We start from the raw sequence: 15,950 nt of genomic DNA on the forward strand, positions 1-15,950 counted from the left end.
CTTCTGCTTTTTAAACAATGCAGGAAGTGTGATAAAATACATTTTTGAAATTCAGAAGCTGCGAACATTTACTGTAATATGACAATTTTCAAAGTAGGTTGGTAATTGGTGTCACATGTATTTTATAATACATCGCTTTAGGCTATATGCACATTGCACACGCCTTCCAACGTGCAAACTGGAAGCCGATGTATCATAATTTTGAAAATTACAGAAAAACTACATCTATTAAATACTATTCAAACTATCAATTTGGCTACAGACAGATCGGCATCCATTCAGATTGGAAGCTGGGCGTTAGCATGGCCTGTGTTTAAAGTTCGCCATGGTCGATATATATAGAGTATTGAAAGTACTGTACCAGGAGTTGAACCAAATTAAGATTTATAATTCTACACATTTCTGAAAAGAAATTTTAAAAGATTGCAAATCAACATTCCTTTAAACCCAAAACAATCAAGACATGTTAAATAGCAAACCTACTTTTCTAGGCTCGCTTCAGTTGCTTGTGTCCTAGTTACAACTTTGGCAACTTCTGGGACTGCCTTTCCTACTTTGGTAAAGAGGTAAGCAATCTTGTTGCGATAGAATGGAGAAGGAGGAGTCTTGATACCGTCCAACAGACACCGCTCAACAGTACCTGAAATATTAGGTTTGTTTTGGAAAAAATATAACCTTTTACAACACATTGTGAATTATTAAAATTGTAATGCATATGGCCTATCAATCACAGTTGCAGGTACTTTTGTTTGGAAATTAAATACATTACAAACTTCTAGCCCGAACAGGCGAACAATCTATTACAAGTGTAAAGAGATGGTGACTAGATTGTCGAGGTCTGAAACCGGTGACTTATATTATCATTTTTACAATTTTTTATATTCACCGTATAGGCGTGTACTTACTAACTAAACTATCATTCGTTGCTTATCGTAACAATCAAATGAAGTTTAAAGAGCAAGATTTACGAGCTTAGCATCAAGACTACTTTATCAAAATTCGCATACGACTATACAGTGGTTTCTAAACTTTCATTGCTGACGGCGCCCTTTGAAAACTCACGCGTCTCAGTCAAGTCAAAATTCACAACATTTCAAATCAACAGGAAATCGTGTAAAATTATGTTTAATGCACAAAAAATGATGTAGTTTTCAGGGCGCCACGATATCCAGTTTGGGAGCAGCCCCAAACAACAAAACAATCGTTTTAACATTAATTCATCGCCTGCAGACGTTTAAAAACGGTTGATTTGCTGTCTGGGACGAGATAGGCGACGACAAAGTTTGCAGTTAGTCAACGTCCAATTTCGGATCATCATATGAAGTGCATTGATCTGAAATTAGAGATTGACAAAAGTAAATTTGTTTTCTAAAATACAACCACCAGTAGCGAAACTGTTGAGAACCTAGTGTTCCAAGGAAATGCAAATTTTAATATTTTTACGCTGACAGTTTGTTTCATTTGTTTATTTTTTTCGTATCCAGGCTTACAGCCGGTGGTTGAAGATTTAGATTAAGTGGACAAGAAGGCAATGAAGCCAACCTTCAAGTCCATCTTCAGGCATGCCTTTAAGTGTCCTGCCAAAGACGGGTCTGCTACTATTCGGTGAGTCCGATTCGGTGAGAGCCCTATTCGGTGATTTTTTTGAAATTTTTTTGAAAATTATCGGGTACCGTAGCCTAATTATCATTGCCGCTTTTACATCGTTTTAAGGTCGCTAAACGTTGAAATAAGACTCTAACTCTTAACCCTTACCCCCTAACCCTTAACCCCTAACCCTACAACGGCAATCATAATTAGGCTACGGTACCCAATAATTCAAAAAAAAAATCACCAAATAGGGCTCTCACCGAAAAAGGCTCTCACCGAATAGGGAACTCACCGAATCGGACTCACCGAAACGGGTCATTCCGGCCAAAGACACAGCCAAATTTGTCTATTGTGTTTCACTGTTTCTGTTTGTGTCACTTCATGTCAGAAAAGCAAAAATTTTGATTTATTTCCTTGACAGAGCCAGTCACGTAAACTGATGAAATGTAGCAAATAAAATTCGCTGCCGCTTCTAACATCTTGTAGCATCTTCTCATGCACACGCTTTTCATACAGAACGAAAGGCACATAAAATCAATAGATAAAACGTAAACAGTTCATTCTATTTAACTCAAGATCACTTTGCTGGCCTAACATGAATAATGAAATAGAAAGTAAGATTCATCTAATTCCCTGTGTTGTATCAATAAACACAGTTCAGTGTAAATTATTTATGTGGGGGGGTTGTTATTTTGGTGTGTAACGATCACTCTGGCAAATGGAAGTGACGAAGTAAAGACCTATGAAATACAGTATTGAAATAATCGGATTTTAATCTTTGGTGGACACCACTTAAACATTTTGAGCATTTGGGTGAAGTAAGTGAAATGCAAATGTGGGTGTAATTTGACATTGCTACATGCTACAAATCATAAAAAAAATCTTTTAACCAGATAAACATCAAAAACTCTTCACGAAAACGTGTAACAAGAAAACACAATATGTGGCGGATTAGTGAAACATCTTTAGCACACAAGCATGCAGTGCATGATTGAATGGCACGGAATTACTTTAGTCGATTTAAAGTGAACGGGGTTGTTTCTAGATTGGTGAGATGTTTCCATACTCAGAATTGATTATGTTTTGTTTGTTGGTGCAGATGAAACAAATTTGGTAGTGGGAAAATTATTTTGAAGATGTCGCAGTTTTCCCATTCGTCTGCATCTCCATCGTTGGCTCTAAAAGACACGTGGATCCAAAAAAAATACGCATAAGCCCAGAACCCAGATTGCGTTAGTTGTTTACAAGTTATTTACTTTGGAAGGTTGTGGTAACAGGTGGGTTTAGCTGAGTAAAAGTAATAGTCATCATCATCACCATAATCCATCGTCGGTTTGTTCCCCACTAGTGGGGGTGGCCGATTGTTTCCGCGCAGCAATTGTTTTAATCCCTTTTCTCCATTTCACCCTGTCCCTTGCATCTTCCTCCTTCAGTCCGACTTTTTTAAATTCATCCTTCACTTGTTGTTTCCACGTTCTTCTTGGACGACCGCGTTTCCTCTTCCCATCCACCTTTAGATCTAGTGCCTTTCAAAGAAAACTTCCTTCCTCCCTCCTTATCACATGTCCATACCATTTTACTCCATTTGCCCTTGCCAGTTGGTCTATGGTCTCTCTCATCTCTAGCATATCCAACAATTCTTCAGTCCTTCTTTCCCTTCTCGTTTTCACCCCACACATTGCTCTCACCAGTCACCATTGACCTTTCCGTTCTTCTCAGGATTGCCAGTTCACTCTCTCTCAATAGTAATACCCATGTCTCGCTACCATATAGCATTGCAGGCCGCACACAGCTCCGATATACTTTTCCTTTCATCCTTAGTGAAAATTTTCTGCCATGCAACATTTCCCCACATTCCCTGAACTTTGCCCAGCCCAATCTTGCCCTTGTTGTCACCGCTGCTTCACAAGTAATAGTAACCGCTACTTCACAAGTAATAGTAACCCAACATTCCCATACCGATACTCCGATAGGTCATTTCCCAGACAACAAATTCATCGATTTTTACATTGATTCAACGTCTGTAGTACGTCTGTAGACGTTGAAGCAATGTGAAAAAATCGGTTCGTTTGCTGTCTAGATTAATATGAGAAATCAGTCTACATTCACAATGCAGATGGCTAAGAAAAACAACAAATAAATAAAAAACCAGGACAAAGTGACAATTTTGCTTTTATCCGATTAAGCTTTATGAAATTCAACTTTTACAAGCGTTTTAAAACGCTTGATAGATGAAAATCCACCTAACTAACTTGTGACAAAAACGATTGCAACATTGAAGTGCACACGTCTTTTCAGTGACAAATGCCCGAAAGGAAACAGAAAGACCGTGCGCAAACCATCAGCGCAATTAAAAGTTTCTAAATTCAGCAGTTAAGCTACGTCTTTCGCTTTGCTTAAGGACTAGTGTTTCAACTCTTAACCTATTATATAGCTCGAAATGCGCTAAAATCCCAACTACCTTGAAGATTTTTTTTATTCAAGTTCAGTTCTAAAATGTAGTAGCAACAAAAAACCCAAGAAACATTTTAGAATTCTATCACCATCCATGCGATCAACGCAAGTGTATAGTGTGTTTGTGTTTCCTGAAGGCCAAAGATTGAATAAGCCCATTGAACCCAGAGACTGTGCAATACAAGTGGACAGTGACTTAAGCATAAATAAGTATACCGGTATACATTGTACAAACATGAATGAAAAGGTAAAAACAGAACACAAAAAAACGTGGCGCCTGTGAAGAAACGTGTGTCAAACACACGGTGTACGATCAACAAATTGAAGAGCACAGTGTGTTCTTGTTCCGCTTTATATTCTCATCAAAATGGAAGAAATACTTAAATCCTGCGATTGTAAACTGTTTCCAAACCACCACCACAAGGAGTTTACATAAAACATTGCACTGTATGCAAATAAAACATGGTCATTGCAAATTTCAAACAAATGCAAGATATTATAGTGAAAACTTAAAGTGAAAATACTCCTATTGTTTAAGAAGGATTTCAACGTAACAACTGTTTCGTGTGAATACAAGCAAGTTTTTATATGTCTACTACCGGTCTACCACACTATCCCAGTTAGTAAACAAGTCCTCTTAAAATATAACCGATTAGCTTGTTAAATAGTTATCAATTTACAGTTTACTGTATATCTTAAACTTTTGTAGATTACGGAACAGCACAAGACGAACTGGAAAATGGCAATGACAAACAAACACTACAACGATCCAATCACATCATCTGGCAGAAGTTTTAAATCAAGCAATTTTGCTTTCTAATAAACTTACCGCTCAAGCGCAAAACGTGTGGACTCTCCACGTAGATAAAATTTCTTGTAACTGATTCCTCCATAATTGCTTTCAACTGCCAACGCAATAACATTGAAAACGTTTGTTTTTACACAAGCGTGTGAATGTGAAATAGTGAAGGTTTAAAACCATGATGCAATGCAATAACGTTTACAATTTACACAATTGCGCATATGACATCAATGGAATGGATATTATGTTAAAATGTTAACACAAAAAAGAAAATGTGTTAAATATCCAATTCCATACTTTCTATGAATAGAACAATTATATTTCTACAGTGGTATATCCCATGTAGAATCCATACATACAGTAGTTTAAGTCCAATTTACTTTTCTTTAAATTGTTCAGTTGTAGTAAAAAAATATTGAACATTTCGTTCAGACATGTGCAAATGGGGCCTGGCTCCCTCACCGGGATGCGAGTGTGGCGCCACAGACCAGACAGTAGATCATGTCGTCCATGACTGCCCAATCCATCAACCACCACATGGAGCGCCTGGACTGAAGGCCCTGGATGACGAGACTGTCGAGTGGCTGATGACATCATGCCCAAACATATAGTCCAGAAGAACAGCTCATACGACGAAGAAGAATTGAACAATGCAAGTGTGGTGTATGTAACTTACAGTACAAACATATATATTGCCCACAAATGAAGCATCATCAACAGTGAATACTATAGCACAAGGCTAGTGAGTGCTCAGCCCTGTGCTGACAGCCAGGAAGAACGCTTCCTTCTTCACAATTTACTATAAACTGTTGATGATGCTTTATTCGTGGGGAAGACATTGTGAAGAAGCGATCATTCTTCCTGGCTATCAGCACAAGGTTGAGCATTCATTAGCCTCCTAATGTCCTCTCCTCGCGCTTGCTGATTTTGTTGGCTTTTTTTCCACAAAGATAGGAGCTAAACTGACAGGTAAAAGCGGTAGTCAAATACCCTTGTGGCATCAATTAGCGCTGCAATACTGACGATCCCAGACTCATGGGCAAAACACGGTGTCTATCGCTATCAATTCTTGCTACAATCGGCTGCCGAGAAACATATATATATAGTGGATAGTAAATATCGTCAAAGTTACAATAAATAATTAATTAAACTACCATTCAACGTTTTATAGGCAGAGAAAACTTTTTCTCAAACCGTAGAAAATTTCATTATCAGATCACCGCTTCAATGCGTGATGGAAATCTACAGATAAATCTGCATCAAGCATTGCAGAGTGCAAAAAACAGTGTTGCAGAACGCGTTTTCGAATATTAAATTCTCATCAGTGCAACTACGTTTATGAACGCAATAACAACGGTTAAATTTAAACTCAATACAATACATTACAAACATTATAAGGACATATTCTCAGTGTTCAATTGAATATTAATAAATCCAGAGACATCAGAAAATCACTTCCCGCATGCAATTCCAGACCGACATTACTCGCTTAAGGTGTTTTTTGTTAAAACAAACTTAATGTTCAAAGCAAAAAAGCCATCACAATGAACATCTACCGAAGTATACTAATTTACAGTACTTAGATTACTTAGACTAGCTTTAGAGATTACTTAGATTAGATTACTTAGATTATATTTACTTAGTACTTAGATTCAAATTAATGTGTACTTTAAAAGGTCGTCGCTAATTAATTGGATACGCTACTGTATTACATTGTATTATAATCACTGAAATCATATTGAATTGATATTAATAACAATACCGTCTATTAATTTTCAGTGCTTATCTAAGTACTGTAAATTAGTATACTTCGGTAGATGTTCATTGTGATGGCTTTTTTGCTTTGAACATTAAGTTTGTTTTAACAAAAAACACCTTAAGCGAGTAATGTCGGTCTGGAATTGCATGCGGGAAGTGATTTTCTGATGTCTCTGGATTTATTAATATTCAATTGAACACTGAGAATATGTCCTTATAATGTTTGTAATGTATTGTATTGAGTTTAAATTTAACCGTTGTTATTGCGTTCATAAACGTAGTTGCACTGATGAGTAGGGCCATTTAAAGTCATTAAAGTCATATTTTTTTCTATGCATCAGTAAGTCGTGAAATCAATTTTAACGCAAAAACCGCATCCCTATGAGGTATATTAAGAAAGTTATGAAGTCATATAAAGTCATATTTTCCTGGTTAGGTCATAAATCAGCTTTTTAAGTTATATAGTCATATTTTTTAGTTATAAAGTCATACCGTTGTATACTTTAAATAAAAAGTACCAATTTAAGCGGTGAAGCAATTAAGCAATAAGAATGTAAGGCAATTTCTGATTGAACGAAGGCAAACTGTAGGATTAGCCTACATAACACTTACAGTCACTGAGTCACAGACCTATATTTTATGAGGTCACACATTGCATTTAAAGTGAAAGAAATAGTTAATGCATGGGAAGGTGAAGGAGTTATTGTAAAGAGCGTCAAAAATTCAATCAACGACCCAAAGTTGACCAGTCAGTTAACAGAAATATGCCTTCACTACAACAATATTTCAAACTTAATACTCAAAATGGAAAGTTGTACGTACACCATCAAAGAGGCCCATGCTGATCTAAATGCCCTTGATTTCGGAAAAGATCCGCTTGAGCTCAAAAATTTCATTAAGAAGCGATTGGACGGACAAAAACAATGTGAAACAAATTATGGAGCTACAAAGACAAGACATTTCACCAGCGCTTTATGCAAAACTGCAGAAGTGTCAACCCACGTCAGCGACTCAGCGTCTGTGGAGCGCTCATTTTCCTTACTAAAGTCATTTTACGTCCAAATCGTAACTTCAAAGACTCTAACATTCCACACTACATGAAACTGTACTACAACAGTGGTTTAAAATAAAAATGGATGTGTATTACTGTTATGTTGCGTATGTTTTACTCATGGTTTTACTCTTTAGTTCCGTGAGTGACGTTGTTCGCATGTAAAAATAAACGATTTTCACATAAAGTTATATAAAGTCATATTTTCCAAAAAATAAAGTCATATTATTGATTTTTTAAGGTCATATAAAAATGGCCCTACTGATGAGAATTTAATATTCGAAAACGCGTTCTGCAACACTGTTTTTTGCACTCTGCAATGCTTGATGCAGATTTATCTGTAGATTTCCATCACGCATTGAAGCGGTGATCTGATAATGAAATTTTCTATGGTTTGAAAAAAAGTTTTCTCTGCCTATAAAACGTTGAATGGTAGTTTAATTAATTATTTCTGAAAATTCCTTGGTTTCATATTATCTGAATTATAATAAATACCTGACTCTTTACCAGTCGCAATAGCTCCTCATGAGTTTCTTCACCTAAATGTAATAAAACAAAATCTGTTGTGATCATAATCTCATATCACATTTTACCTAAAATAGAAATACAAATATGACATTGATATGCACGTGCTGAAGTATGTAAAACAGGATACATTAAAGTAGCAAAGAAAAGCAAAAGTAGTTCTATTCTAAGCAGTCAAACAGCGATAGACAAAGAAGTCAGAAAATTATCTTGATTTCAGTAATAGTGCCCACCCAGCTTATTGCACCCTGATCGAAAAAGAGCATCTTCTTGACATGTAGTAGCCTACAGCTACCGCAAAATGACTTCGGACCTTTTTGCGTACAGCAAAATTTACGCCAGGTTTGTAGCCTACCTATGAATTTTACATCAGAGCAACCGACTAACGATAAGCATTATGACTAGGGCAACCAAATTTTTGACCTAAAAACTTAAAATTTTGACTTTATAATTTACAAATTTTGACCTAATTTTGACCAATAACTTTCTGCGTTTGCAACCCAAATGCGAAATACAAAGCATGTTAAATACAAAGCAATCAAACCGTAAGGTAAGGATATCTTCTTTTTCTAATAAAATAAAATAAAAATGTGGAAGACTCAAGGACACCACAGCTAACGAACATGTAGGGCTGTAGGCCAAATGAAAATCACTCGAAAAACTGCAAAAAATAAATATGGACTGTCTTTAAATATTCCGAAATTACTGAGAGGGTTCTGCAGGATTATACTTCAACATCAAGTAATGTTTCACATTATAGCCTTTGAAATTCCTGTCTCTCGCCAAATTTTTTCTAAAATGGAGAAACTTCTCACTACTGATACAGAAGTTGCTAGGAAGTTCCTCAGCAGGCTATATAAATGTGGTGAAATATCATCTCGTCCCATTTTCCAATTTGGCAGGGCAAAACAAGATTATTACCACAGAAATTGTAACAAATGGATTATTACGTCAGAATAGCAACATAAATTGCAACAAAAAATCAGTATCTGTGTAGCTTTAATAAAATATCAATAGAGAGAAGAAAAACTACGTTAAAAGAAAATTTTGACCTAACCAAAAAATTTGACTTTTTTTTTACTTAATAACTTTGAAACCTCTCTTCGTGTCAACCTGAAATTTAGTTTCTGGACGTTTTATAAACTTTAAACAAGGCAGAAAAATTTTGACTTTATTGACTTTTGGTTGCCCTAATTATGACTAACAATGCAAAAATTGTGAAAAATGTGAAGAAGATTTTAATAATGCAATATGACAAAATATTAATAAAAGTCGACTGCTTTAAAAAAACTTACATTGTATTATTGTATACCTACAAAATGTTTGTTTTTTTTTGAAAATTTAGAAAAGTCCGAAGTCATTTCGCGGTAGCTGTAGCTAGGGATGGGCAAAATAGAAGAATAAACTATTCTAGAATTATTCTATAATAATTTTTCGAATTTAGAATACCTATTCTAGAATAATCTTTTTTAATTTCAGAAAATGTTAAAAAGCTTTGTTTTTATTGTGGTTTTATTGAAGACGCATAATTGAAAACAAGGCAACGAAACGAAAAACAACAGTAACTGCCTAGGAGAGCAAGTCTTTGTTGCAATGCAGGAGTGGCTGAATAGTAAATACTTCCTGGCAAGATCAAACCACAGCAGGAACTTTTCTTCATTTTTGTTCCACTATTCACTTGCAGTCTTGCATCGCTGTTTGGCACTTTTGCCGGTATGATCGGATTTCCTCGGCAGCTGAAAGCTGTTCATTGTCGTCGTTACTTGATGCTAAAGTATTTGTTGCTTCAACACAGGAGCTATCATCCATTGCTGCATTGTTGTGGAACTTCCGACACTAGGTGTAGCGGTAGCCTCATCCAGAGTTGAATTGTGCTCCATGCTTCATACGATCAAAATAAATGCAAATCCACAGCACAAGGGTCTTCCGACGTCCACAAACCGCACTGGTAGAGAGCTGGCTAGCCGTTTTCGCTAGAGCGAAGAGCTATCGCTGAGCCGAATGTAATTGATCAGCGAAAAATTGATAAAAAATTTTGGTAGTCGGAAAAGGGGATTTATTAATTTCGATTTGGAAAATTCGATTCAAAATGTCATTTCAATTCGAATAATTAGATATTCAGATTGCAACTATTCGAAATTCTATGTTGCCCATCCCTAGCTGTAGCTTCACCAAGTATTTGATGCATATTCAAATGGTCGGAATCCCATTAGCCAAGTGCTTTATCCAGTTAAAACTCCCACCACTTCAACAATCAACATGGAATGTTGTTTTTTTATTGGCAAACCCAAGTACCCATCACAAGTAACCAAGTAACACACACAAGGTGGTTTGTTGGCAATGAGCCCCAATGTAAAGTTCAACATTAGTTAAGATATAGGTTTCTACATTGAAAATGTCAGTGACAAGTTTAAGGATAGCTGTCTATTAGAATACCAGAATTTCATAGAGTAGTCGTGGTTTAACCTAGTTAAGGCTTAAAGGGTTGAATGTCTCTAAAGTAGAGGTTGAATGTCTCTACCTCTACACCAGTGGTCCTTAACCTGGTTCAATGAAATACCTGGGGTTTGACAACACTGATTTAAGGTTTTTCAATGAACACCAACATACCATAGGCAACTTAACATTGACACAGTTTGATTAGTTATCTACCATGCTGGATGGGATGGTAGCAGGGTTGAGAACAACCCGGGTTTTTTTAAAAAAGCCCAACCGGCATGGGTTTTTTCAAAAAACCTTGGGTTTTTTGGGGTTTTATTTAAAAAAGATGCAAAAAAGGTAGATTCATGCTTATTTCACCTCAAATACTATTTTTTGGGTTTTTTTAAGTGGGTTTTTTGAAAAAAACGGGTCGGGTAAAATACCGACAACCCTGGATGGTAGAGTGACAAGAACAGTTGCAAAAGTGTAGAATGTTTGAAAGAATGTCAGTTCGACACTATTCAAGAACACATAACTAGGCTTTACTGAAACACTTAATGATTCAGAGAGCAGCTTTCTTGATGTCTGCTGTGTACAATTGTGTTATACTGTCTGTATACTTGTCAACTGTTGTATTATATTGTCAAAATGGGGACAAAGTAAAATTATTCATTCTCTTCACATTCTTCTGTATAAACTAGCTAACAAATTCTTTGATTATGGTACTCAATGCATTACAAAATTGTAGGCCTATGTATGTGCATTTTTTAACTACAAAATCAAGAGATTGCAGATGTGCAGCTCCAATAAAAAAAACAGTAAGCTCAAGGAGACATAGAGCAGAAACTTCAGTCTAAAGTAGGCTAATTCTGGAAAGTTGCATAGTTGCAGAAGCAATACCGGTAGTAACTTTTTATAAACATATAGGGTACCGTAACCAATGTTATAATGAAATGGCTATTTTTACCCACTTGTTGCCATGGTTACAATTAGGTGTTGCCAGAGTTAGGATTAAAGTTAGGAAAGATTAAGGTAAGGGTTAGAGTTAGGAATAAGGTTAGGGTTTTGATCTTAGCATAGAACTAAAAAAATTTCCAAAATACAAGTTTTTGTTTTCAACAGCTTTAAACTTTTCTCAAATTAGGGCAGAATTCTTTATCTGGCAACGCTATATGTATAGTGTAAATATAGACACAGCCATGTTATAAATGCAATAAACTTCTTTGCATGAAAACAAATACCGTATTAAGTTAAAATTATATCGATACTGTACCGAGTGCTATTTACAACTTTAACATGGGTACCAGTACTGTAAGTTATATATATAACGCTAACCGTGTAACATTTACATACCTGTACTTTCTTTGCCTTTGGTAATGGCCATTTTAAAATATTAATCTTTAATGTTGATCAAGATGCAACTCAGTTTGTTACTTGTCTCTCAACAAGTGACCAATATTAATGAAGATAAAATTATGAAGCTGTTATATTATAAATATTTGTTACTTTTGCATTTATCTGCAATAATGATATCAGCACTAATTAAACATCTGGAGGCAGTTACAGTAGATTTTAATCACAACTCTAGCAGATTATTTTAAACAATCAGTGTCAATTATGAGACATCTTTAAGTAGTTGCACTCCCAATATCAGTTGTGCACAGCAATGATGAAGAAAAATGCATAAGATTAACACCACTAAAAATAACATGAAAAAAGTTACTTTGCAGTTAAATGGTGAAAATGGTTTGATGGTCAAGCATTTATCATATAGCCTACTACAACGAAAGCAAATATGCTCTCTTCTATACAAATTTGACACTTTGCAAGTTTGCGCCTTACCATTGCAGCATTCACATCACCAGGCCTTCGCGGCACACACTTTGGGAACCTCAGTCTAGCCTAAACATTATCTTACCTACTAGCCTTTACCATGATGAGATCAAACCACACAAAAAACACATCTATCTAAATGTATAGGCATTCATGTAGCTCAAGTAGAGGTGTAGAGCAATGTTGGCAATCGACATTTCAGATTTTTATTAATTCGGTTTCCACAAACGCAATACAGCAGAGTTGCCAGAATTAAGGTTCAACAACTAAATTGTTATTTTATTTATTTATTTGTATCAGACAGACATAATGCCCATACTCGAATCACAAAAGAAACAGCACATTAAAAGCATAAAAATAATAATAATATATATATATATATAAATAAGAGACATACAAGCAGTAGCAACGCAAAAGCATTCAAAATGAAATTACGAGCTCATTTTGATCAGCCAACCAGTAAAATGTAACGTTATCAATACGATGAGTACCCGGTATTGATATCTTCAGCCATGGCAGCCATCAAGACTACGTAACAGCATGCATAGTATTATCACAGTCTCTATATTACTAGTCTGGAAGGCTAACGAAAAAGGCAGTTGTCATCGCTCGTGAAACAGCGCCCCTAGTGGTGGTATAGTACATTATGAAAGCAAAGCACCAAAGTTATGCAAATACAGGCATATTGTCTACTATCAATGGTGAAACTGTGCAAGATATTATGGTTGCAGACTTGTTTTTAACTAATGTAGAATGTTTAGGATGTTAGTTACAGTATTTATCTAGAAAAATTCGTTTGGATTACTTTTCTGAGGCTTGGGTTAGCATGACTACAAGTAGTTAAAAGATGATGTAAGTTCAAATTCTAAGAAATTGAATTTTGGCTTCTTCAGCAGAAGACCAAAGCATAGGTTGTTGAAAGGCTGGTTAGTTGATAAACTTTTCTGCCAGGAATATTAGGCACTGGTTAGTTTAAAGGAAGGCACTTGTTGCCAATGGAAATTGACCTAGACTGAAGATTAAACAGTAGGCTACTTTTGTCTATTCAAAGTCTATAAATATATATGTACACTGTACAGGTTATTTATACTGAAGAACTTTTAAAAGATATTAATTACATTATGTAAATCTAGATAAGGCTTTACTAGACATGTGCAAATTATGATGCACTGGTCAAATCTATACTTGTCACAATCAACAATTTTGCTGTTCATTAAGAATATGTGAATTACAGTCAAAAAATTTCCCATTCTTGTGGCTAGTTTTCTAGGTTAGGCCCAATAAGTTTATTCTAACTTGCCATTGAATATTTATTGTTTGCCAGTTTACACTACAGACTGCAGACATACTGGCAAAAAGCTTGTTTGTTTACTAGCCTACTGATAAAAATATAAAGTTGCATATGTTATCTCCTTTCTTGTTCCACTTAAGATATTTTGCACCAAAATGAAGAAGTGCATTTGACATGACACATTTGTAGCCTATATATTATGGGGTTCTTATTCACTACCGTAACTATGGTTGATTTTGAGCCAATTCCACTAAAAGTATGCTGGTGGTAATTCTCGTAAGCACATACATACGGTAAGCAAAATAACTATGTTTGAATTAAACACCGGTGGGCTAAAATATTGGTTACCGGTAGTACTTACTTTTGAATGCAAACAGCTAGCTTCATACAAAATGAAATACAGTATATACTTCTATATTTCAGATATGTCACATTTAGCATGTTACTCGTGGGCCACTCATGATATACAAAACAATTTATATGCTTACTACAAATAGAGAATGTTCATAAATACAGTATATATATGTTTATTACAAACAGCAATAAGTGTACTAGGGTGGCCAAAAAAAATTGAAATTTTTTATTTTTGTTTGCACACCCTCTCATTTGAGGAGGATTCATGAAAAAATGACACTGTGAAAATTTGAAGTGAATCCGACAAGAGGAAGTGCTCTCCCACCGACTTCACAGTTTGCTTTTATTGGCATAATCCGTCAAAATTCCTTGAATATGTGACGTAATTCTTTTTTGACTTATCTACATTGCAGTTGCAGCATTTTTGTTTTAACCATTGTTTTACTCTGAATTTATGATACAATAAGTGTTTCCACATGCAGAAAACATAAATAATGCACAAAATAGATCACATTAACAAGCGTTTGGTATGAAATTAAATGCACTAAACTTTAGCGTAAACCGCATAAAAGTACGTTCACCAGTCACGATCGCAACGCTTTAGGTGACAACACATTGCCCAGAAATTGCAAGAGAAATGTTTGTAAAGAGTCAAGCCATTGGTTGACTTTATTGCACTTGCTGGAAGCAGCTTTCTGTGGTGTTAGCTAATTTGACTGCCCAGTGCCCGCTCTGCACAATCATTGACGGCTTTGAAATCATCACGATCACGCCATGTGTCGACAGAAGCAGTGACTCGAAAAGGTTAAGTGAATGCTGTGTTACAAACTGTGCCAAAGAGAGACGTTGAAACTTGACAATTTTGTTTGGGGCAACACGACGAACATCTTCGGGAAATGGGTCTTTCTTAAGAGCATTAACGATTGCCTTCTTTTCATCATCTGTGTTATTATCATTGAATAAAGGCAGTGCAGCAAGATCCTCACTGATGTACCACAAGCGCAACCTCAACTTTTTTCTGCCACTTGAGAAATTGCATTGTCAACCTCTTTATAATCCTCTGTGAGCTGTAACATTGCTAGGTCATTTGTAGGGGCAGATATTGATGAAGGTGCTGTAAACCAAAAAGTGGCATAGATGGTAGTAGTTAATATTACTTCATCTGCAACTGTACTGCATGCAAGTGGCAGTGTAATCTTATTGATCTTCATCTCGTAGTAGAGACGACGAAGAACCACACCCCATACAGGCAGCTGACATGGCCCTTCAAGACAGTCAACAAATCGACACCCACTCTCTAGTGTTGACTCTCTTGAGGAGCCATGTCAGCTGCCTGTATGGGGTGTGGTTCTTCACCACCTCTACTACGAGATGAAGATCAATAAGGTTACACTGCCACTTGCTTACAGTACAGTTCTTGTGGGTGAAAGCTAATATCGCTACCACTGCAAAGACTCACGTTGTTACCAAACTAAAACGCATCCATCAAGAGCATATAGGAGAATCAAAGCACAAAAGGAGGCAAAATTCAGCTTCCCAGCTGACCTCAGAAGCTGACTTCACCCAAAGCTTAAGTGCATTATTTGATATTGCCCATGCTAACTGGGAATGCCGCACAACAATACCAGAAGACTGCCAGTTTTTGATAGACCAATGTGGTGCATGACAGATACTGATGACAGCAGAGGACCCAATGCATCGCAAAGCTGCTGCAAAGTATAGAAAGTGTAAAGATGATGAACAGAGATGCAACAGAAATCGCATTGATCCAGTACCATCAAGTGCTGCTGCTTTCTCATCTGAAAATGATTAGCAGATGATGAAGATTCTCCCTGTGACCCACTGTTTGCACCGTAAATCCAAATAACACC

General features: G+C 36.1%; 1 protein-coding gene across 2 annotated transcripts in view; it reads right to left on the minus strand.

The window, feature by feature from the left end:
- The window catches only part of LOC145772347 (small G protein signaling modulator 2-like), a 33,937-nt gene extending 21,871 nt beyond the window's left edge, over positions 1 to 12,066 (minus strand). The window contains exons 1-4 of one of the 2 annotated variants that reach the window (XM_082584224.1): positions 11,955 to 12,063; positions 8,151 to 8,194; positions 4,874 to 4,949; positions 484 to 640 (exon numbers count right to left, since the gene is read on the minus strand). In XM_082584224.1, the coding sequence (XP_082440350.1) occupies positions 484 to 640; positions 4,874 to 4,949; positions 8,151 to 8,194; positions 11,955 to 11,985 (308 nt within the window). In that variant the 5' untranslated portion in view covers positions 11,986 to 12,063. Of the gene's footprint in view, positions 1 to 483; positions 641 to 4,873; positions 4,950 to 8,150; positions 8,195 to 11,954 lie in introns of both variants that reach the window. The other variant, XM_082584225.1, reaches the window with a different exon arrangement.
- Between the last annotated feature and the right edge of the window lie 3,884 nt (positions 12,067 to 15,950).

The sequence above is a fragment of the Aplidium turbinatum genome, chromosome 6 (genome assembly GCF_918807975.1).
Source record: "Aplidium turbinatum chromosome 6, kaAplTurb1.1, whole genome shotgun sequence".
NCBI classification, from domain to species: domain Eukaryota; kingdom Metazoa; phylum Chordata; class Ascidiacea; order Aplousobranchia; family Polyclinidae; genus Aplidium; species Aplidium turbinatum.